The following is a 25,175-nucleotide window of genomic DNA, read 5'->3' on the forward strand; positions in this document are numbered from 1 at the left end:
ATGAAAGATCTAAATGTGAGACAAGATTCCATCAAAATCCTAGAGAAGAACACAGGCAACACCCTTTTTGAACTCGGCCATAGTAACTTCTTGCAAGATATATCCACGAAGGCAAAAGAAACAAAAGCAAAAATGAACTATTGGGACTTCACCAAGTAGCTTTTTTACAAGGATTGTCAGTAATAGCATGTTATTTACTTGAGAAGTATTTTCCATGACACTGACTGAGAAAAGGTCACCCTTCTTTAGAAGCTTGGTTATTAATTATAACTGACTTCAAGTTGCTGCATTTCTTGAGCAAAATGCTGAGATACAGGGTGCCTGGGTGGCTCAGTCAGTTAAATATCTGACTCTTGATTTTGGCTCAGGTCATGATCTCAGGGTTTGCGAGATGGAGTCCCAACCACACCAGCCTCTGCACTGAGCATGGAGGCTGCTTGGGATACTCTCTCCCGCCCTCTAAAAAAAAAAATACTGAAATACGTCATAGTGAAACAAGGGTATAAAAAGGCAGTTACACTATTTTAATTAAGCCCTAGGTCAATTAAGTTAGTTTGATAAATTTCAGGGCACTGAATTAGCGATGTAATGAAGGAGCAATATCATTAATTGCCTAAAAGAGAGAAATAGTATATTTGTCCCTCTGTATTCCATCCACACAATATTCATATCAGTATAAATTTGCAGAACTGATTACATAGACTGCTGTCCGTGCAGTCAGGCCAGCTATGCAACTGTGCACTCTCTGCAACTTTTTCAATTTCTTCATGGTGAGGATTCAGACTAGATGAGTTTTAGCACTAACATGTTCTGAGTCTTTGAGTGAATGATGCGGAGGTGTTGTTATCATTCCTAGACACCTTGAAAAACTCAGGTCTGTAGAACCAGGATACTTTGTCCCCATGCTTAGATTAATACACATAACAAGCAACTAGTTCTTTCTTGAATAAATTAACAAATTCTGTGACTGAACTGAATAATTAGGACAAAGAACCTCATGTGTGTGGAAATATGATGAGAAATATATTAATGACCATTTAGTATAAACACATATTGTAAACCTAACTATTAGTCCTTGAATGAGTCTATCTGGTACAGAGGGAAGGTAGAGAACAGGAAATAGAGAATAAATGGAAACCTATGGGACTATCGATATAACTAATATCTAAAATAACTTCTGACTAATCTTTAATAATATTAATCTTTAATAAGATTAATTAAAATAAACACACAAGTGTTTGAAACATGTAGACATGTTTCAAAAGTCATATACATACACTAATAACAATTGGATTCATTCAGCATTGTAAAACAAAAGGCTACAGAAAACCAAGAGTTGAAGAAATGGGGAAAAAAATCTACCATGCACCATTAGGTATTTATCCAAAGGATACAAACATAGTGATTCGAAGGAACATACACCCCAATGTACACAGCAGCAAAGTCCACGATAGCCAAACTATGGAAAGAGCCCAGATGTCCCTTGACAGATGAATGGATAAAGATGATGTTGTATATTTATATAATGTAATATCACTCAGCCATCAGAAAGAATGAAATCTTTCCATTTGCAATGATGTGGATAGAAATAGAGGGTATCATGCTGAGGGAAATAAGTCAATAAGAGGAAGACAATTATCATATGACTTCACACAGATGCGGAATTTAAGAAACAAAACAGATGAACATAAGGGATGGAAAGGAAAAATAAAATAAGATGAAAACAGAGAGGGAGGCAAACCATAAGAGACTCTGAACTCTAGGTAATAAACTGATGGTCACTGGATAGGAGTGTGGTGGGGAGATGGGGTAACTGGGTGCTGGGCATGAAGGAAGGCACTTGATTCAATGAGCACTGGGTGTTAACATGCAACTGATGAATAACTAAGCTCTACCTCTGAAACTAATAATACACTATATGTTAATTAAAATGAATTTAAGTAAATTTTTTTTAAAAGAAAAAAAGGCCTAGAAAGATGGGTTTCTCTGAAAGGAAACAGACACACCTGTCTTCTCTCCCAGGGATGTGAGAGATGGTTAGCTGGAAGACAATGACTCACTGTTCTACTCCTTTGGGAGCTTAATGGAAAAAGAGGAGAGTTGTCCAGTGCTGCCCTGGAGGGAGTAATGTGACCAGGGAGAAAGGGGATAGCTAGAGAAGGCAGATTTGCATCCAACAAGTGGAAGAACTGTGTGGTGATCATGAATCAGGATGGGCTCAGAGCTTGGAGTGGGATATGCACAGACCGTGTGCAGACAGAGTCTAGAAAAATTCAGGTAAGTCTAGGGCAAGGCAAGTATTACATGGTAGTCTCATGTATGTGATCTCTACATTCATTTATACCCTCTGGCTCTATCTTTGTACCGTCTATTCATGCTATGTTGGCATCTCTCATATATTCATTTATGTCTATCTATATATGAATATAATGCACATAAATATTTATTTACACATGACTTTAACCCATGCATATATTTTACAGTTACATGTAAGTAAAATACACAAATAGCATTTATGTCATATATCACATGTGCACAAACATGTATAGTTGTGTTATATGCCAATCTACATAAAAGATCCTACTGTATGATTTTGGATCATTGAAAAAAGGTTTTTTTTTTCTAACTTAGAATATCATCAGAACATTATTGCTTAAGCACTCCCTGAGGGTCTTTATCTATGCGTGTGTGCATGGGTATGCGCACAAGTGTGCATATTTGCAAAGAGACTGATTATGGGTTAGGCAGCAGAAGTGCAATAATTTTTGTCATTCTTTTTTTTCTCATCTCTACTTAATTATTTCCCTCTTCTAGTTCCCATGTTTAACAAGCACAAGTATTGCAAAATGTGATTTCTCCTACTATCATAATTTTAACTGAGTAAAAACCAGCATTCCTTTCACTTCAAAACAAATCCAATACACAATCTTCCTCTTTTCCTCTACCTAGAGAAAAACAATGTGGGGTAGTTTTTCCTAAAAAAAAAAAAAATTAATGAAGGGTTTCCTTGAAGAAAGGTACCAGCTTAATTTTCCAGAATTAGGGGGAAATTACAAGGCCTTCTACCTCCAGGACAAACCCATCTGAAGAAGACACTCAAGTGGATTTCGGAGCTCAATTCTGACATCCTAATGAAAGCAAAGCAGTTCTCTCTTGTAGGAGCTCGAGAGCGAGAGCATGAATACTCAGCCAGGGGAGTAAATGCAGCCATTGGGCCCATCAGTCAGCAAGGAAGGGTGGTAGTTCAGCAAGCAAGGGTGGTGCAAGTCCTCCATCTCATCAGCCTTCCTCTGTCACATTGGGATATTAAATTAACCTAGAGACTCTAAATTCCCAGTTGAAATCATAAAGTCCCACAAAAGGATTACACATTTAACGTCTTCCCCTACGTTCCTTTACTAGATCTGTTTCCTCCCATATTATTCATAATAGGAACGATACCTTCCCTACGTAGTTGTTGAAAGTCAATACAACATTTTGTGAGTGACTACAGTTCATGGCCACACAAGACCCAGCAAACAGGACCCTAAGTTAAATACTGCTCAACTTTAAGGTGGCACTTGAAGGAGAAAACTAGCTTGAAACACCACGTTTTCTACAAACAGTACTATCAGTGACTGCAGGAACAGGTGTAAGGGACCAAGAGAGAGGAACATCATCCCGGTCAGAGGGAGGTTCTGGGCCTAGTTGGAACAGCAGGGAGGCTGGTGGTGCTCTAGCTGGTACAGCAAAGGAGCAAGAGTCGGCAATGGGAAGGGGAATTGGGTGGCGCTGCCAGAGTTGTCTCTGTGCACAGAGCTCTGTCTCTGCCCAGGCCAAGAGACATCAGCTGTCAGGAGCTCCTGAAGAATGATATCGTTAGCAGGCAATGCTCCTGGCCACTCACTGAGAAAAGGGCGCGGAGCCCTATTTTTAATTTAGCATTCACCTCCCCAGCTGCAGCCACGGCCACACTGCCAGGCCGCCTACGATCACAGAGCAGGTGCAGCGTTCGATAAAGAGCCACACCGGAGGCAGGATCTGCATGTCAGATTGTGCAGAGGCTCATCCCTGTCAGGCAGCAGAACACAAAGGGTCCCTACGGTTTAGTCGGAAACGCTGCCAATGACACCTAATTCTTCCCTCGGTTTGGAATCAGGCATGAGAAAGCTGCATGTTAAATCAGGAAGGGAAAACACTACAAGTACTGTGCTGAAATGAAATATGAAGGAGCTAATGTTTGTGATCGCTCTTGCTGTGTTTCGAGCATCATCATCTCATCTCATTACTGGCAAACATTTATTTAAAAAACTCATGAAAAATAATTCCGAAAGCTTGATGCTTCTCAGACACTCTTGACTACCTATAGTGTCGACTGCCTCTCTCTACTAATGTGATCCCTCCAAGTCTGTATTTCAGAGTTTTCATGGTCTGGATCCAGAACGCTGGTCCTGATGTTTTCAACCAAACCCTACCTTCCATACACCTCATCCAAGCCACTAACACCATAGGTTCCCTGTCTCAGGCTCTCTGTCACCCAGACCAGGACTTCTGAAGTGGCCCTGGGTCCTCCCCCACCCTCATTTTCCAAATCCATTTCCCCTTTTACTTCTCATCAGTGTCACTAGGTCTCATTCCCTTTCTTAAATGAAGCTCTCAGTAGCCTCACACCTTTTCTTTTCACATAATCCTTTTTTTCTTAACTTTTTAAGCAGCCTGCTTCCTGTGTTCTTTGCCTTAATTTCTCCTCACTTTCCTCCTGGCTTCCCACTGCAATGCAGATTGCTTTTCTAAAACACACTACAGGGTGGTATTGGAATCCAAAGATGTGTATTTGAATCCTGAATCCTGGACATCTCTGAGCAAGCCTCCTGCTTGCTCTTAATTCTGTTTTCCTGCTTATCCTTTATCTACATTGCAGAGTCACTGTGAGCATTAATTAAGGTCACACATATGAAAGTGTTTGTAAACTATAAAGTTTTATATAAATATAAATAGAAGGTGACATTTTTATGTAGCAGCCAATTAACTTTCCTGGCAGTGCTGGTCCCTAGCAATTAAAACACTCAATTAGGCACCACTCAAGTTCAATATGGCACCTAAAATGAGGGAAAAAATGCTCTGAAATGTGTTAAATATAACCCTGCTTGTTAAATTGAAATGAAATTAAAAAAGGGGGGGGTATTTTGACTTTCATTTCTCCCAACTGGTTTGAAAGCAGCACAATTGTGCTTCTGATTGGTTAATATAACTCAGAACTGCTTAAGGTTTAGGCATTATCAATAATTAACAGGGTATTTAAATCGATCTTTGAAGGTTTTTTTCTTTTTTTTTCAAATTTCCTAAGTCAATGCTACAAAATAAGCAAAGGGCCAAGACTATTAGCAAAAAAGACACAACTGGAAAATAGAATTGTTTCCAAATATAATCTAATATATACACACTCACACATACTTACATATAAACTCACACACAAACAGCGCAGCATTTAGTGTTAACAGAGAACCCCCGGTCAGGTCACGAGATGAAAAGGGTGTCCCCCCGCCCTTTGTGGCATTACTGAGGGAAACGAGTGAGTCCACTTTGCAAGGAAGCCAAATTATGAGCCATCGTATTTACTATTCTGAAATTATCTAAATAAAATATTCACTGCACAGTTTCACAAGAAAAGTAATCGAGCTCTATTTATATAAATATTATAAGAACAGACTGCTTTCCCACTCTGATTCGCAGAGAAAGGAAAAAAAAATCCGTCTTCTCCTCTAATTCAGTTGATTTCTTATCTCTTCCCTTATCATAATCTTTATCATAATTGAAATCAGTAAGGGTTATTAATTTTTTAAAAGCATGGATAGACTACAATCCCGACCACCGGAGTGTGGCTTAATTTGCATATTTCATCTCAAAACATTTTAAAATTCAAATGTACATGTTCAGAAGTCATTCTGGTTACAACCTTTCTAACGACATCTGAGTAAAGGCTAAAATTATTCATAGTGTATAAGTTAAAAGTTAAAAGTCATCTGAAGCAAGAAATGGAAGTGGTATCTTAAGCTGAATTACTCGATTATCTAGGGGGCAAAGCTGGGAAACTATGACCGATGAATCAGTAAATAAAGGTGATGTCAGGTGATATACAGGAACCCAGACTGTAATTTTTGTCACCTGGGAAGTCCCACACATGCTTACACAGGGTTAATGCTGCCCATTTAGCCTGCAATTTCCTCTTTAGGTGTCTACAGTTTCATCTGTCAACACAGAAAAGATGAAATTAAATAAATATAAGATAGAATACTCTGGAGTACTGAGAGCCAACAACTGTATTTAGTTTAGAAAATGTTCCTTTAAAAAAAAGATGATTTATTTATTTATGAGAGACACAGAGAGAGAGAGGCAGAGACACAGGCAGAGGGAGAAGCAGGCTCCCTGTGGGGAGCCCGATGTGGGACTCGATCCCAGGACTCCAGGATCATGCCCTGAGCCAAAGGCAAATGCTCAACCACTGAGCCACCCAGGAACCCCCAGAAAATGCTCCTTTTAAAACATTTTTTGAAGCAAAGATTTTCCAAAAGGATATGCTCTCTCCTCTGCCCAGATATCTGCAGAAAAAACTTATAGACATCTCATCAACACCAACTGAACACAGTTTTTCGCAAGTTCAGTATTCCAGGCTTCTTGGCAAACCCACCGTTAAAGTCTTTCCAATCAAATTTTTGTTAGTGTGTGGTATTCCCATAAGGTGGGCTCCATGGAAAGATGTAACCTGTCACCTAGAAGGCTACTGCTAGAGACTTCCAGGGATGTCTCTAGCTTTGCTCCTTTGGTCATTGTAGGTTTCATAGGGATCTGCTCGGTTTCAATGTCATCTTGCATTTAGAGGGCTTTCTACTTGTCTGTCTGATTTGGTTGATTCACCTGACATCCTCCTTCCATCTGGCCCTTTCCTTCACATTTTCTTTCTTTCTTTTTTTTTTTTTCCTTTAGAGATTTTATTTATTTGAGACAGAAAGAGAACACAAGTGGTGAGGAGGGGCAGAAGGAGAGGGAGATACTGATGCCCCACTGAGCAGGGAGCCTGATGCAGGGCTCGATCCCAGGACCCTGAGATCATGACCTGAGCCAAGGGCAGATGCTTCACCAAGTGAGCTCCCCAGGCCGCCTCCCTCACACTTTCTATCAGTGGTCTCTGCTTGGCCTTCCACAGTCTAACATGAGTCTTCTGATCCCTGGATTTGGTTTATTTGGATAGAATTTATTTTCTGAGGTGCTGATCGGCTTGGGGACCTTTCTTTATTGAGTACATTTTACTATGTAAAATGAATACACATTTAGAAGTTTTGAAAACAAAACTATCTGATTAAATTGTTCCCTAAAATGATGGATACTTCAGTTATAAGAGCCAATAAATTCTCCTTTTGGGTGTAAGCTAGTTGGAGTTGGTTTCTGCCACTTAAAATCAAAAGGATCAAGGTTAATACACTGATTTATGCCGGTCTAGAAGATTTTTAAAATAAAAGTGAATGATTCAAATGATTTTTGTTTGAATTCATTTTTTTTTCTAAAATTTAAAGTATTTGTATCCATTTATCTAACAATCATAACTTCTGGCAACTTTTCCTGAAAGAAATAATCTTACAAGTAGATAAAGAGAAATGCATGGAGAAATTCATTTGACACATCATCCAAAATCGTTAAACCTTAGAAATAATTGAAATGTTTAGCACTGGAATAGATATTTTCTAAATGTAGTCTGAGACCCTTAAGAGCTTCTGAAAATATTTTCAGGGGTTTGTAAGAAGATAACCATTTTCATTGTAACACTGAGATATTATTTACTTTTCTCATTGGCTTGACATCTGGATAGATACTCAAAAATAACAATGGGTAAAATTGCTGGGGCCTTAGCACAAATCATGGCAAGTCATCACCGTGTTTTTTTACCATCACACAATTCTAATTTTTTTTAAACCAGTTTCATTTAAAAACACTTGATGAAGCCATAAAAATAATAATTTTAAATAAAACTTAAACTCTGAGTTCACATCATTTTCAGTGTTCTATGCTCTGTGTAACAAAATGGGAAGAACGCCCAAAACACTTCTGTTTGCTGTCTTGAAGCAAAATACCTGTGTACTTGTTTGAGTTACAAGCTTAACTAGCCACTCTTTTCATGGAATTCTCTTGTATCTTGAAAGAATGGCTACCTAAAAACGATAGGTATTCAGGCTTGTGCAGCTGGCAGACATTGTCCTGGGGGGAAAAAAGGGTACAAGCCTTCCTCTCCTATGATCACAACTATGTTTGTTGCAAATAATGAAATTCACACTTTCAAGCACAAAAGTAGAATTTTGTAAAACTTGTATCTGTTGTTATGAGCCTCTCAGCTTCTCAATGCTTAAAGACTTTTCTGATGAGACTATGGTGATACTTTGATTTTACTCAATAAATTCTGTCAATGTTTTAAAGATCCACGTAACTCAGCAAACCAGTAATTTCCAAATGATCAACTTATCCTGTTACAAAACAAAGTATGGATATGACATTCATTCTAAGGGCATTATAGACTGATGAATTTTAAGGTAGCAGAGTAACAAACATTTTTTAATACAGCTTCTAATTTTCCAGTGCAGCTAATCTTTAAGATATCACCATGTTTAAAATCTTTGCATAGTACTGAATAGTAGAAAATATTTTCTGATTTATTCACTTGTTTTGTTTGTTTACTGTTTGTCTCTCTTGATTGGAATGAAAGCTCCACAGGGAAAGAAGCTTGTCTACCTTCTTCATCCTTTTTCCTCAATGCCTAGAGTAAAACCTAGCATCAAACAGATGTTTCATAAATGGTACAGAAATAAATACAACCACAAAATGAACTTTTATATAGCTATTATGGTCTGATTTACCTAGAAATTCTAATGATTTGAGGAAATTCTTAAGATATGTAACTGTTTTTAAAAGACTCAAAAATATTTATGCGCAAGTGTATCTAATACATTATACATGTTATATGACATATAATACATATTACATAGATTGTATGTATGCATGCATGCGTGTGTGTGCATGCATGTGTGTGTGTCTTTATATGCATCCTAAAAAGGTAAACTAAAGAAGTTTGTGGGGAGAAAAAGTTTGGGGAAGACCGTGGAAAACCTATGCAACTTTGCACACATGACATTAAAAGACAATTATTGGTATGTAGGGACAGCCCAGACAGCTTAGCATGCAGAAAGCTATTGCTACATAATTTTGAAATTGTTTCATAATATTTTAGAGTTATTTTCATTACCTGCTTCATGTAATTACCTACATAATTGAAAATTTTCATTTTATGTTCAGCTCAAGAAACTGACTTGGGGGACAGAAGAGACGCCTTCTCATAAGGGTCTTCCACTACAAAGCTGTGTGTCCTGGGGTGGGTCTTGTCATATTACTAGTTTTTACTGATAAGGAAATTGTGGTTGAGCTTCATGACCTCTAAAGTTCATCCTGATGGTTAGATTCCATGATGTAAAGAATCACTTAGAAGTCAAGAAATTTTTCTGTGGGTTCCTTTAATCATACAATTCCTATATTGTTTTGACCTATTCAACTATTCATGATGAGAAGATTCTTTGAAGCCCTCATCTGTTACAGAAAATCTCTTCTGGTTGGATTCTAAAGGAACTTACTTTAGGAGTTTTTAGGGAAAGAAAGATTCAGATGGTGCCCAAATTAGAATGCATTAGCTTCTATTTTTTCCACTTCATGATGGTGTGGAAGATGTGTGCACTCTGTAGAAACTGTACTTTGAATTTTAGATCTAGCTTTTCCCCCAGAACTGATGATATGCAGTAAATACTCTGTCAGGATGCCGGGCAGCAACAGCGAATGAACCACAGCTCCCAGTCAGCCAGTGGTCAGGAGGGTAAACAATAAAAAATGACAACCATTCTTAACCCATACAACCCCCCCCCCCGTTCTTCATTTTCAGTACAGTATTCAATAAATTACATGATCTACTCAACACTTTGTTATACAGTTGGATTTCCATTGGATGGTTTTGCCCAACTGTAGACTAATGTTAAGTATTCTGAGCGTATTTCAGGTATGCTAGACTAAGCTACGATGTTTGTTAAGAGAGATATATTACATTTTTGACTTACTGTATATATAACTTATAGTGAGTTTATTGGGACATTTCCCCATCACAAGTGGAGGAACATCTGTATGTGTTTTAAAATGATGTGTCAGACAACTAGGTAACCAAGCCAGTGACGTCTATTTTTTCTATGGTGATACTGACCACGCATATCCTCTGGAGAACAAACCAAATATCCATATGAAGAGAAAATTACATCAACCACAGGTCTTGTGCAGATGCAGGAGTAAAGGGCTCAGAACACCTGACGTGCTCTATCATTCTTGTCTTTGTAACTGTCCTCCTGAAGATATGCAGCTTCTTAGCCCCCCCCCCCCCCCCCAATTCGTGGCTCTGGGGAAAGAGCTGAATAATGGCAAGCTGCGTGAGGATAGGAAGAGCAGCCTTACCTTTGACTGTCACGTGGACACTCTGGCTGGTGGAGAGCTGTGGTTGAACCAGCACATTGCACGTGTACTCTCCCTCATCCACTTCCTTTTGCACATCCGAGAGTTTTAGAGTGCCATTGTTCTCAAATGCCACTTGGCGATGGTTGAAAGGAAGCAGATTAGAGTTCTTGTACCATTTGATGGAGTAATACGGATAGCCAATCACACGACAGTGGATGTACGTGTCCCGTCCTGCTATTGCTGTGATATTTTTCATTGGTCGAATGCTTGCAGGCCCTAGAGAGACACAAAGAAACTCTTGAAAATAATTTAACGGTACATCTCATGTGTGGAAATGGGTACACTTTTCCTTGAGTTAAAAAAAATGTAGATTATTTTCATGTAAAAACATCATTTTCAATTAAACAATTTTTTCTGCATTTGGATTTTTCTACTAAGACGTTCTTTTTTTTTTCCTTTTAGCTTCATTACTTTCAAATGAATTGAATGAGTGTTTTAAATACTTTCATTACCAACTACTTCTATTAGAACATTTTGAATTACAAGATAAGAGGCAATTTAATCAACAAAAAGTAACTAGTCTGCACTGAACCATCATGCTGTTTTTGGGAAAACAGTGGTAGCAATTCAGTTTTTAAACTCTCTGTAAAATAGGTTATGAAGATGGAGGTTATGCCATGTTGCACTATGAATGTAAGTTAAAATACCATGTACATGAAGGCTTACCATGAATGTGGAAGAACAGAAGAAGAGGAGGAAGGAGAGAGCATGCAGAGCATAAACCGGGAAAGGACAGATCAAGTGGACAAATCTCAGAGTGACAAAGAGAACAAGCTGACTAAAGAAACCAAAATGCCATTTTTCACATTAACCCAATCAGGGCCATTCTGGAGTCAGAAGGAAAGGGCAGGGAATGGGAAGCAACAGTTAATCTGTTTTGGCATTCCAAGACTCAGCTCGGTGCATGCAGAAACCTTCTTCTCCACTACATGAGTTATGTGTGTTTTTTTGAGGAGCTGATTTGACAAGCACCTCTTACGTTTATTCGAGCCTGGTACAGGACGACTCCCGCCGAGTTGTTGGCAGTACAGCGGTAGACTCCCCCATCCCGGACCTGAGAGCTGGAGATGTTCAGGTAGCTGACCACGTTTCCCTCTGACGTGATCATCTGGCTGATGCGGTGACTGCCACCCTTGAGGATCGGGTCATCGTCCAGGGTCCACGTGATGGTGGGCAATGGAGTTCCCTTCACATTGCACATGAGGGAAACTGGTTCTGCTGGACTCACCACTTTTTCACTAAAGGCAGAAATAATTTTGGGAGTTCCATCTGCGGGAAGACAAATTATGGAAGGAAGTGGCACATACAAATAATTAAACAACTTCCAAGTCCATTATTTAACGATTAAGAGGTAGATGTGGTGGTGATTAAACAGTACAAAGAAAGACTGGTTTTAGCGGTAAAGCTAAATTCCAAGCAGAACAAGATTTTATTTTCAAAATAGGCAAATACGCATTAGCAAGCTTTAATAAATTACTTATATATTTCCTGGTTGGCATAAGAAGAACAATCATGCAACCCAGATGCTCATGTTAGACAACGTCAGCTACCAACAAGTCTATAATCCGGGACTGTCATGTCCTCACCAGAAGTTATAGACACAGAGGAAATTCACCCTTCTAAATGGTCACATTGGCTTTCCACTTCTGAGATAATTAGGGCTTGCTCACCAGGGAATAAAGGAAAGACTCAGGGATTGATTATCTCACCTTATTCATTTTCTCCTAAGAAATCATCCTTTAATTATTGAACTCTACATCTGAAACTAATGACGTACTGTATACTGGCCAATTGAATTTAAATTAAAAAAGAAATCATCCTTTATAGTTTTAATGATAAATAGTAAGTCCAGGTAAATGTCCATGAAAGCTCTGAGAATGGGTAAAAGCCAAAGTTTGACCCCTCCAGTGTACATTAAGTATCTTTCTAAATATCTTAAGTTGGTGGCTGTATAATTTATCATCCAACCTGCAACACTTTTTAGGATGAAACAGATACTAGGAGTAATTATGCTAGGAGACAGGCGCAACCTCAGACTGTCCCAGGCAAAGTAGGATCTAGGTAAGATCTAGGTCTTAGGAAATTTTCCATAGGAACTTCCAATATTTTCAATAAAGATAAAATGTTTATACTCCATTGTTTTTCTATCACATATATGGACCATTTCCCTCATACTGTATGGTAGTAATCACAAATGCATTGCTGACAAATTGGAAAGCAAAACAAATGGAGGGGGTACACCTGAAGCTAGCTTGCAGTGCCATCACAGAAATATAACTGTTAACACTTCCAAGTAGTCCTGAATAATTTCTCATCCCCAACAGCCTACTGGAAAACCTGGAAGCCTACTTCTGTAGCCAACGAGGCCAGCCGTGTAGGGTTCTCCTGATGGGGGTGCTGCGCCGAACCCTCTATCATCCTTCCTCTTGCAAATTCCTGAGTGTCAACTCCATTCCCACTCCTGGGTGACTGGAGTTTTTCCCCCCCACACAATCATAAGTGACATATCCCAGTGTTCACGGATTGCAAGCATCTTGCTTTAATATGAAAGATGAAAAAAAAAGGACTTCATAATATTGAAGTGAGGAACTGTGCCTTTGCGCTTAGGATCCTGCAGACACTGCTTCAGTGTGCTCTGCCTTTATTTCCAAAGAAGTTGGACGTCACAGTGATTGTTATTCTTTGTACATAATTGGCTGTCGATGCTTAGGAATGTGATTTTATTTAATCTTATGATTCACCTTTTAGTCAGGACGTGCTGAGCTGCAAATTTCTTTGCACTGATTTTTACGCTACACATTGAAAATTTGTCTTTTTTAAAATCTATTTCAGAAAGTTTTCTTCAGTTATACCTTTTTTGTAGGTAAAGTTTACATACAGTGAAATGTACAGATCTTAAGTGTACTAACAGAATGAGTTTGTTAAATATGTACAATGCATAACCACTCAAGTGAGCATGATGTAAGGCATGTCATTACCCTGCAACATTCCTAGGGCTCCTTTCAATCAATCCTCTCCCATCAGAGGCAGTCACTTTCCTGATTTCCTTTACCATGACCTAGTTTGCCAGTTATTGAGCTTCAAAACCATGTAGTCATAGAATGTGTGCTCTCTATATGGCAGATATACCACCATCGCCTTAACACAGTCAGTGAAATTAAGAAATATAACATGGGAACAGTACCATCACCTAAGCTGAAGTCCATATTGGAAGTCTGCCAGCTGATTGATCCTGTCCCTCACAGCTATTTTCCCCAGCCCAACCAGTATCACACATCCCATTTACATGTCATGTTTCTTTAGTTTCCTTCAATCTGGATCATTCTTTCATCTCTTTTGTATTTCTTGACTTTGACATTTCAAATAATTATTCCATAGCTAGTTGCTCAAACTGGTTTTTTCCTTCTATTTCCACATAATTAGATGCAAATTATGGATTTTTGGCAGGAGTATCACAGAAGTAATGTCTTTATGTGCTTATTGGCCATTTGTGTATCTCCTTTTAATCGCTTCTCGGCCTTTTGGCTAAGATCAAGTGTGTATCTCCTTTTATGAAATATCTACTCAAATCTTTTGTCCATTGTTATGTTAGACTACCTTTTAATTGACTTGTAGGAGTTCTGTATGCTGATATAAGCATTTACCAGATCCAGCTATTTTCTAATGGCCAAATATATTTTTCAGGTATATTTTTTTTGTTTTTTTTGTTTTTTTTTATTTTTCAGGTATATTAAGTACATATAATGTGTGCTAGACATATATATATAGCACATAGTATAGCTGTGTGTGTTTGAATGTGTAAAATGATTTCTTTTAGTTTGTAGTTGCCTTTTAGTTTCTTAATGATGCATTTGCCTTTGACTTTTAGTGCTTTCTATATCCTAAGAAAGCTTTGCCTACTCTCCAAATGATGAATTCTTCTATGTGTCCTTTTAGAGACTTCATAGTTTTGGATTTTTATAGCCCAGTCTATAATTTATGCAAATAAAATATTCATAAGGTATAAGGTGTGAGGTAGGAGTTGATATTAATTTTTGTGTGTTCCATTCATTAAGTAGTTTCAGTGTTGTTTGTCAAAAAAGACTTTCTTTTAGCTTTGGAATATTATGGACTCTCTTGCAAATCCATATATCGTATATGTGTGGACATATCTCTAGACCATCCAGTATGTTCTATTGAGCTATGTATCGATCTCATTGAATGTAGCTAGTATATGATTTGTCCAACTTTATTCTCTTTTTTTTTAAGATTATTTCCACAACTCCCAGTCCTTTACTTTCCCATACATGTTTTAAAAATCAACTTAGACTATAGGACTTAAACATTTCTACATAAATTAAAAAGTCATTCTATAAAAGCTGTTGAGATTTTCATTGAGATTACATTGATCATGTTACAGAAAATTGTCACCTTAAGAATATTTAGTTTTTTGGTCCTTGCATATGGTATATTTTCCAGTATTTTACATTAGAAATTTATAGTTGTACAGTTTACATGTTGAAATCTTTCACATCTGTTGTTATATTTATTTCTGTGTCAGTTGTTTAATGCTAATGTAAATGGAATTTTAAAATATTATTTTCCAATTTTTGGTTCCTACTATATAAAAGTAAAACAAATTTTATGTTTTTATATCCTACTAGTTTTTAAACCCACTTATGCATCTAGAAATTATTTTATAGATTTCTTGAGATTTTCTATGTAAACAACAAAGTTTCTGTTTAAAGACAGCTGAAATCTTTTCTTTCCAAAATTTATGTATTTTATTTCTTATTCATACCTGCCTATGACTTATAGTATAGTGTTAAACAGAAGTAGTGATTGTGAACATCCTTGCCTTGGTCCAAATAGTAAATGAAAAATATTTAGGGTTCAACCATTAAACATGGTTTTCACTATAGAATATTCATAAATGCCATTTATCAGGTCAAGGAAGTTCCTTATATTTCTAGTTTGCTGAGAATATTTTATTTTGAGTGGATGTTGAATTTTGTCAAATAGTATTTTTCTGGATATCCTGAAGTCATCAGTTGGCTTTTCTCCTATATTCTATTAATATGATGCCTTACACACACATAGATAAATTTTGTTTTTTAATGTTTTGCCAATATTACGTGTATGGGACAAACTCCAACTAAGTTTTACACTGATATAGATACAGTTGGATAGAGCAACATATACATATTTATGTAGATATACATAAACATATAAATATTTATGTGTATATCAATACTGACATATATTTGTGCATGTGAATATTATGCTACGTCATGTGAAATGTAAAATACCTGGTACAAATAATTTAAAGTAATTTAATTTATATTCTCCTTTGTGTTATTACATCTGTTTATGTCCAAACTCTATAATACAGTGTCAAAATTTTATAATTGTCTATTATTATCTAAAGATATTAAAAGAAAAAAACTTTTTCTAAATATTTATTAATGTATTTCCTGCCTTTCCACATGGCTTTTATGTCTATAGATCTGAATTTCCATTTTAGGTCATTTCCCTTCACCTTCAATGATTTCATGTGTCATTTCTTCTGGTGTCACTTTCTTTCATCTTTTGTTTACTGGAAATATCTTTACTCTTGTTGATTTTTAAAGACTATTTTTTACTAGATATGGGAGCCTAGGTGGACAGGGATTTTTTAAAATCCTTTTTAACATTTTAAAGATGTTGCTACATTGTCTTCTGTCCTCCAAAATATTTGATGAGAAGTCATCCATCACCCAAATTGATATCTCCATTCACTTAATATTTCTCCTCCCTCAGAATTACAAGACTTTTTATTTATCTTTGGTTTTCAGCAACGGGACTCTAATGTGCCTACAAGTGATTTTCTTTGTATTTATTCTCTTGGGGTCTACTGCTTCTTCACTCTGTAACTTTATTTTTTATAACAAAACTGTAGCTATTATTTCTTCAAATATTTTTTCTTCCCCAGTGCCAGTCTCCTATTTTTCTGAGCCTCTAATTATATGTGGATTTGGCCATCTGATGAATGTCCCAAGTCACTGAGGCTCTAGTCATTTCCTTTGTAGTCTTCTTTCTCTCTGTGCTTCAAATGAGATACTTGATTTTAATTTATCTTTAGGTTCACTGATCCTTTCTTTTTTCTCCAATCTTCTGTTAAAGCCAATACACTGAATTTTTATATTGCTCCAGGTTCCTTTTTAAAGTTTTCATTTTCTCTTCTGATCTTTCCCAGATATCTATTCATTATGATCTTATTTTCCTTTAAGGTATTGAATATATTTTAAATAAAAGCTTTTAAACTTTTTTGTCTGCTCATTCATCTGGGTTCTCTCAAGGTCTATCTCTATTGCCTACTTTGTCTTTTGACTTCAGCTAGCAGTATCCAATTTTTTTTTTTTTGTATGTCTAGCTGGGTTTTTCTTTAATTCAATCAATTAGACCTATTTGTTTTATTTATTTTTTTATTTTTATTGGATTATCCTCCACATTTTCCAGTTCAGGTGTCAAATAAGTTTTTCAAGGATGTTTATTTTTAGAGTTTAGTACTCTCCACTGTTAGGGATTTAGGATAACTTTCCTTCCTGTAATTTCAATGCATCTCCCTCAACTGCAGGTGATTCAACAGTATGGACTTTTGTTCTTCTATACTTCAATCCCATAAGACTATAGCTTTCTGTTTTTCTTCTAGTATTCTACGCGCCCCCCCTCCCCCCGCATCTCACAATAAAGACTGGAGAATGTCCTCAAGGGAAAAGCGGTACCATGACATCTATAACCCAACCCCTTCCTCTTCTTTTCTTTCTGCTTTGAGTGTCTCTCCCAAGTTTTGTTTTTCCTCAAGTTCATAATTTTTATCTGCTTGTAGTTTAGTCTGATACATGCTATTCTATCATTTCCCAAAATAGGACATGTTCTTATTCTTTTCTATTATTCCATTTTCTGGTTACTGTGGTTTCATCTTGAACCTATAATTATTAGATTTCAGTTTCCTTAGACTTCTATTCCAGTTTCTTTGGCCTCACAGAAAATATTCCCAGAATCTGCACTATATCAATGGCAATTCTTAGCTCATAGTATTGTGAGTTTTTATAATTTACATCAATCTAAAGCCATTTCAATGGGAATAATAGGAGCCTATATCCAAGGATACTAGTTAGACACCATTTTAAGGCAAATACTAGATATGCATTTATAATTACACTTCTGCTCTCTTTTGCTACATTAGCACTGTCATCTCTCAGAAGAGAAAAAAATAAAGTGAAGCTTCTTGTCCTGAATGGAAACTGACATGCAACAAATAAATCGGTGAGTATGCTCAGTATGCTCCTCTGCCCCCCTTTTTTATTCAAGTGACAGGCTTTTTTGGAGATGAAAGCAGACATTATTTTCCCAGTGAGACCTAAATGTCTTTGAAATCTTTCTTGCTGTCACTCTCTGATAACCTGAAATCTTTCGACATCATTATGGATTATCAATATGCTCTTTAGGTTTTCTTAGTCACACAAGATAGTTGCCAAGGTAACTAGGCCTAGACAGGTATTCTCTCCCTCTTCCACAAAGAATCTAAAAATAGTGATGTGTAAGGACTATAGTGCAGCAGCAGCAAACCGACTCTGTACAAATTGATTACTTTCTGCACTTAATTATTATGGGGATCGCAGTGTCAGGCATTTAATATGGGTTCCATGCCTTCAGCTAATTTCATCTCTGCTTTAAGAAAGGAAATGCTTGAATCAAAATAAGACCCTCATTGCTAAGCCTCCTTCTTCCTAAACATTAGCTAATGTTAAAAAAATTAATAGGAATATCCTCTAAGAGCATCAAGACATATTTCAACTTATTTTCATATGTAAATATTTATTCCTGTCTTTAGACTATATGAAAGTCATGTAATTATTTTAATCAATTTATACCAAGTGAATTTTAAATTATATGTTAAGACACAATTTCCAACAAGATGCACAAATATACAGATAAAAGCCAGTTCAATTATCTGGTGATAAACATATGTCTCTCTTGAATGTTACCTTGATAGTTTTTGTTCCCTGGCTGATGAATAAGCTTGAAAATGTAAGCAGGCCACTAAGAAAAGAAAACATACCTATGACCTATTGTGACAACCTGAGGTCATTACTCACAAATCCCACTCACCTATATTTATGAATATCTGGACCCAACCAGGGACAACTATACAAATCAAATGCCACTTTTTCCTTTCCACTGAGGATCATATTGGAATTTTGCCCTACATTTTGCCTGTCAAATTGTATTTCTCAGCTGGAGTCTATTACCCCCACCAGGAAATTCGGCAATATTTGGAGGTATTTTTGGTCATCACAATTTGGAGAGGGAGTGCTGGGCAGAGGCCAGAGATGCTGTTAAACACCCATAGCACATAAATTGGCCCTTCACACAAAGCATCACTGAGAAAATCCAGTCTACCAAACTTGGTTTCAAGTTTCTGAGGTCTGTATCTTGATAAGTCACTAAACACATGGGTGGGGAACATTTATATTACTTAACTTTATGTGAAATTACTTTTGTTATTTCTACCACTTACAATTTTGCCAGCACTTGTTCTTTCATTAGCCCGATTTTTTCCTGAAAAATTAGGGCAGAGTTATTAGCTAATCAGATAGAAATCATAACACTGGGAGTTATCAGCACTGCTTCATTATCCTTCTGAGTGCTCTGGGTTTGGGTTCTTTTGCAGCTGAACCCTATAACGAGGCCCACTGACCTTCAAGGACCACCTGCACATAGTCTTGAGCGGACAGCTTATCCTTGCGCACAAAGCACTGGTATGCGCCCCCGTCACTTTTGACCATGTGATCCATTATAAGGTTTTCGTGGTTGATCCCTGTGATCCTCACATTTTTTCCAGGGTTGAGGATTTCACCGTTTCGGTACCAGGAGAGTTCCTGGTCCTCACTGCCTGTCACGCTGCAGGACAAGGAAACCTGGCTACCCACGCTGCTTTTAACTTTCCTGGGGCTGATGGTAGCTTTCAGTGGCTCTGGAAATATTGGTAAGAGAAAAAAAAAAAAGAAGAAGGTAAAAACATCACATAGGTAGACATCATTTCAACAACACGCTAAGCTTTCGACAAGGCACATGCATCATAGTAAGCATACTCTATATAGTTCTCATGTTCAGCATTATGTCATAGTGCACCATTTTGTTCAGGAGCACCATCTTCACTGTCTTTCCTGGCCTTCCTTCTCTGTGTAGTGGCATTGGTCAAGCTGCTTTCTCACAGAGTAAATGTGAGGATTAACCCACTGACAATAAGAAACGCCCTGTTCTGGTTACCAGTAAGAACAGAGGTATTGAATATTTAAAACCCATCTGCTTGTCCCAAGGTAGCACTGATGGGTTTCTCTGGGACATTCTCACACACTCATACACTTGTTCACACACCCTGTGTGGTTTAATCAGGGCCCGTAACACACAGCTGTAAGAAAACAAGTTGATGTTTGAATTTGTGGCCACGTAACAGGGTTGTTATTTAACATGAGGCTAACTGATTTGTACACAGCTGGAACTCTCCTATTTGACATTCAACATTTTAATTCAATAAATCCAATTTTATGTAGCAAGTTCATTTATTGAGCATTTACTCAATGCCAAAAGTGGGGTTAAACTTACAAGTAAGACAAAGATGAATTAAAATTGTGGCATAATTGGCATGGCCATACAATTACTGAATGTCTTTTGTACATTATTTAAGTCAGTTTTCCCACAGTCCTGCATGTTTTATCATATCCATTTTACAGAAGAGGAAGTGCTTATTCAGAGAGATTAGTTTAACCAAATCCACTCAACAGGCAAATGGCAAAATACATTTTTTTTGTTTTGTTTTGCTTACCCCCAAGTATTCCTGACATCTCATGCTACAACACCAAAGAGTCCACCTCCAAGGAGTTCAGTCTTTTTGTGAATGAGACAAATATGAGAGTAGATATAGTAGCCAAGTAGTAGTACAGGGTTCATCAGAGACATATAAATGTGGAAAGGGATCCATAGAACTTAGGACTTTCCAAAGATCAGGAAAGTCCTTAGATATCAAGGATGGATAGAACTGAGCCCAGCTGGAATGAAGGAACATTTTGGGAATTAGGGCATAAAGCAAGGCCACGTCACAGGAAGAGCGTGTCTGCTCAGTTTGGATGCAACACAGCATCTCTGTAGGAAATTTATGGATTTTCCTTTGTAAATTACAAAGGCAATCTGGAACAAGATTGAAAAAGGCCTCAAGATTTTGGAATTAAATCAGAGGGGACTAAAGGAAGCATACAAAAATTTTTAGCAAGTGAGAATATAGTCAAACACATTTTTAGGAAGAATTGTTTGTGTTGTATTGGAAAGCCTAGAGTAGGGTAATTAGTAAGGGTACATTGCAAATGTCTAGTTGAGGTACAATTAAGACTCAGTTTAGGATAGGATGGGTTTGGGGAGTGTGGCTGAGAAACACTATGAGTTACAATCTCTAAAACTTGGCAGGATTTGGACTCAGAAAGAAAAGACCTAAGGAATATCTAAGATTTAAAGCCTGACGTTGGGGAGCTCAAGGTGGGAAGACATCTCGAATAAGAAAAGCCATTGACAAGGTAGAAATGGTGGGGAGTTTGGTTTGCAATACTGTTGTTTTGAAGTGCCAGAAAAACATCTGATCTAAAATTGGGAGATAGACTCATCTAACTCTCAAGATGGAAGCTGAGGCTAAGCATGCAGATCTAGGGCTTGTTCTCAGAGGAGAAGAATCTGGAGCCATACAAATAAAAAAAGCACCAGGAGGGAAGAGATGGATAAGAATTGGGTTTTGAAAAAAAAAAAAAAAAGAATTGGGTTTTGGATTTGGAACCCAAGAGAATGCTTTCTATCTAGAGAGGAAAGACAAAAATGAAGTCAGAGGGAGGTGGGAAACATTCAAGAGGCATTTGAGGACTTGTCCAGACATGGCAGAAGAACACAGTAATGAAAATAAGCACAGTCAGAATTAAAATTTTTCCACAAATAACTTTTAAAATGTAGATAGTGACAAATGCCTTTACAGAGAAAGCAATACATTAAACCCTGAGAGCTTAGCATGAGATGCTTAGGGGTGGGGATGTTTCTGGGGAGGGCACTGCACCGAGCTTTGAAAGATGGGAAGTGTTAGACCTTCAAGTATTTGAAAACCATCTTCCATGCGGAGGGAGCAGCATGGCCTGTGATCAGGATAGGGATGGGCTTGTACAGGGAATAGGCAGAAATTAGATTTCATGAGAGTAGCTTTTTCTTTGAAGCAAAACTATGGGCAATAGGACCAGGCAGGCTTATTTGGGATGATTTTGATACCATCCTAAAATATAAACTCATTCAGCAGGAAATGTGAAGCCATGAAAGGTGTTTTAACATAGAGATTTTTGAGCTTGTGGGGATATGTTTTACTTGCTGTCCAGTGCTGCATCATTGCATCTAGAAGGTCCTTTGGCTACAGATATAGAGCTTATCTTCCATTTCTCCCTAAGCCCAGCCTAAGCATGTTTGCATGATATTTGCAGGACCCACCCTGGGCTAGCTGGTTCTAGGCAGTACCGGGGATATCTACTGTCATGCGTTTTGTTGGGATGGTATTGTGCTAGAACAGTCCACACTCAAGATGACATGGAAATGACAGTTCCACAAACAGGTATGAGATTGGAAACACACACACACACACACACACACACACACACAATAAGAAGAGAATGCCTCCCCTTTGTTTTTTTTTTTAAGATTTTATTTATTATTTGTTTACTCATTCATTCATTTGAGACACACAGAGAGAGGCAGAGACATAGGCAGAGGGAGAAGCAGGCTCCCTGTGGGGAGCCCGATGCAGGACTCGATCCCAGGACCCCAGGATCATGACCTGAGCCAAAAGTAGGCGCTCAACCACTGAGCCACCCAGGTGCCCAGAGAATGCCTCCCCTTTCGATGTTCACTCTTGTGATTTAGCTTGTTCACTCACGTATTTCATCAAATTTTAAAAATGCATATTTTATCTCATGTAATATGTAATAATATTATATATGATGAAAAGAACATTTCATTCACTTCTAATAGCCACCTATTTTGACCAAAATTCTGTCAGTCAATCATGGCCATGTGCTCTTGTGTAACTCACTTTAATTTGGTTTCTACATGAGTAAAATTGAGGGTGTCTGACCAAAGTGTTTCCCACTGCAGTCACACCTCTCCCTCCTCTGCGGTTGGCTTCAGCATCCTCCTCGACACCTTCCTCAAGACAGTCACTACAAATAAATTGGAGATGAAATATACCCACCATATTTGAACTAAATGATATGTAATAATGAGTCCAAGCCCAATATTTTGAGAATTTAGAGCCCTATATTTATCCTGGTAAGAGCCCCATTCAAGAACATAAAGTAGTATCTGAAAGCCAGCAAAGGACACCCACTGTGATCTGACTACCGTCACTTGTGCTAACATCACAAGCCTGGCCCTCTTCCTCTGTCAGCATTCAGACAAGGTGGCCATTATTGATTCAACAGCTAGATGATGTGATCTCAGATATGTATCTTGTAGCCTAATGGAAATCTTGGAGGTTCAGACAGACCTGAATTCAAAATCTAAGTCCCAAACTCCTCAGCTGTGTAATCTTGAGCAACCCACCTGGGCATTCATTTCCTCATCTGCAAAATGGGGTAATACTGGTCTCAGCAGGACTGTTGTGAGGATTAATAAAAGGCTATAATGAGAGCCTGGAAGTCATCTTGTAACAAGAGGTCCACCAATGGTGGTCAACATCACCATTCCAAGCTACCGCCAACTTACGTTTCACGTACAGGCGGCCTATCACCTTAGCAGTGCCGTATCTGTTGGAAACTTCACACACATAGCTGCCTGAGTCTGAAGGACGAGTGTTCTCGATGAGCAGCCCTGTCACGGTCTTCTGGAATCTTCCAGAAAGTTCCAGGGGCATATTGTCCTTCAGCCAGCGATAATCTGGCTCAGGATGTCCAAGCGCTTTGCAAGGCAACTCCACACGCTGCCCTGCCATGGCTTTGCGATGATCAAACCCATCCAGTATGGATGGGGCTGAGTTCGCTGGGTCTGAGGAAGAAAAAAAAAAACTCTTAGACATGGTCAATGAGTTGAAGTGGTAATTTAGAATCATAGGACCTCATATACAGGTTAAATTCTATATACATCATGCTAACTATTGACAATAGATCTTTAAGATTTCATTAATGAACAGAAAGAAAAACCCTACTGGTAGAGATTTCTTCTGCTCAGAATTTTCCAAAGGCTGAAGCAGAAAAGGTTCTGCTTTTCATTTCCCACTAAATAACTAATAGCTCCAGAATCAGCATGCTTCTGCAGGAGTTTCCAGCCTAGGACAAGAACTGGATTGTCTTGTGACCAGAGAATGTCAGACTTCCCCTTTAAAAAGAACAACAGTAGTGGAGATAGTTGTTTGAGATTAGTAAAATTTATTTCATACACTCGAAGAGTCTTATAGTCACTGAATTTGAAAGTATTTTATTTATTTATTTCACAATATTGTTTGAGCCTCATGTCCAAGGACAGCATACAGTCAGGAATTGGAGACACGGTGGCCAATGAGACAGGAAATGATGAGGCCCTCATGGAACTTACATCCAATTGCACGAGTGGGGGTGGTGGGCAATGTGCAAATACAGAAATACATAAAGACAGTGTGGCTTGAAGTAGGTGCAACAAAGAACAGAAAAGCCTGACACAATAGAGTGTGTGCAAGTGGTTGTGTTGGAGGATGAGGGGGACTTAAGGGCAATCTTCATGGATGTCCTTCACAATCGCTGAGGACAGATGAAGAAACGAAGACAATTAAGGTGTGGCAAAAATAAAATGGTTATTACTTACCACACAGCCTTGCTTTTAAAATGCAACAGCGTATAATTCACCTGTTCTCTCAGATGATGTTTAGCTGGTATTATGTTCTCAAGCCCAACGAGGAAAAGAACTAAATGCTCTCAAGATCTGGGTCAGTGGAAACCATTACGGCTCAATGATCAAGCTTACTTTGAGGAATCAATGTTCTCAGGGAATATTATGAAGAATGTAAAAATAGAGGTCCCCTTTTGGATGTCCAACATAAAAGTCAGTGACCTTCCCTTGCCCTCTCTTACCCTTTTTCTATTCAGAACTTGCACTAACCACATACATGAGCGGTCACACTGGTCTCCACACAGATATACAGAAGAGATATGGGCTCCTGGCTCCTGAACTCTATTTTTGCCTTAGTTAGAAAAGCACCATAGCTGTTGCGATCTGCCTGCAGTAAACTCAAAGCAAAGGACTGGATATCTTCTATCCTATTAAAGAACTCTCTGGAATGGCTTTTTAAAGTGAGGTGATTCCTTCAGTCAGCCACTGGGGGCAGTCAGTAGACCCGAGTGAAAGTGGCAAACCCCTTGAGCAGAAGCTGCTTATGCCAGGGCTTTCCTTTGCGACCATTGGAGATAAAATCCATGACAAACTCCCTGCTCTTCTCGCCTCCCTGGCGCTTTATGAGAACAATGTGAATCTTCTCATGGGATATAATGAATGAACTTAATAATCTCTTAAAGAATATGTAACCGACCGAGTTTCTT

At 38.0% G+C, this 25,175-nt stretch overlaps 1 protein-coding gene across 3 annotated transcripts in view; it reads right to left on the minus strand.

Annotated features, from left to right (window-relative positions):
* DSCAM (DS cell adhesion molecule) overlaps nt 1-25,175 on the minus strand; it is a 729,459-nt gene that overhangs the window by 274,056 nt on the left and 430,228 nt on the right. For all 3 annotated transcript variants that reach the window (XM_038581531.1, XM_038581532.1, XM_038581533.1), the window contains exons 5-8: nt 23,374-23,652; nt 19,292-19,567; nt 11,542-11,838; nt 10,510-10,785 (exon numbers count right to left, since the gene is read on the minus strand). In XM_038581531.1, coding sequence (XP_038437459.1) covers nt 10,510-10,785; nt 11,542-11,838; nt 19,292-19,567; nt 23,374-23,652 — 1,128 coding nt within the window. The remainder of the gene's footprint in view (nt 1-10,509; nt 10,786-11,541; nt 11,839-19,291; nt 19,568-23,373; nt 23,653-25,175) is intronic.

The sequence above is a fragment of the Canis lupus genome, chromosome 31, assembly GCF_011100685.1.
Source record: "Canis lupus familiaris isolate Mischka breed German Shepherd chromosome 31, alternate assembly UU_Cfam_GSD_1.0, whole genome shotgun sequence".
In the NCBI taxonomy this organism is placed as follows: Eukaryota; Metazoa; Chordata; class Mammalia; order Carnivora; family Canidae; genus Canis; species Canis lupus.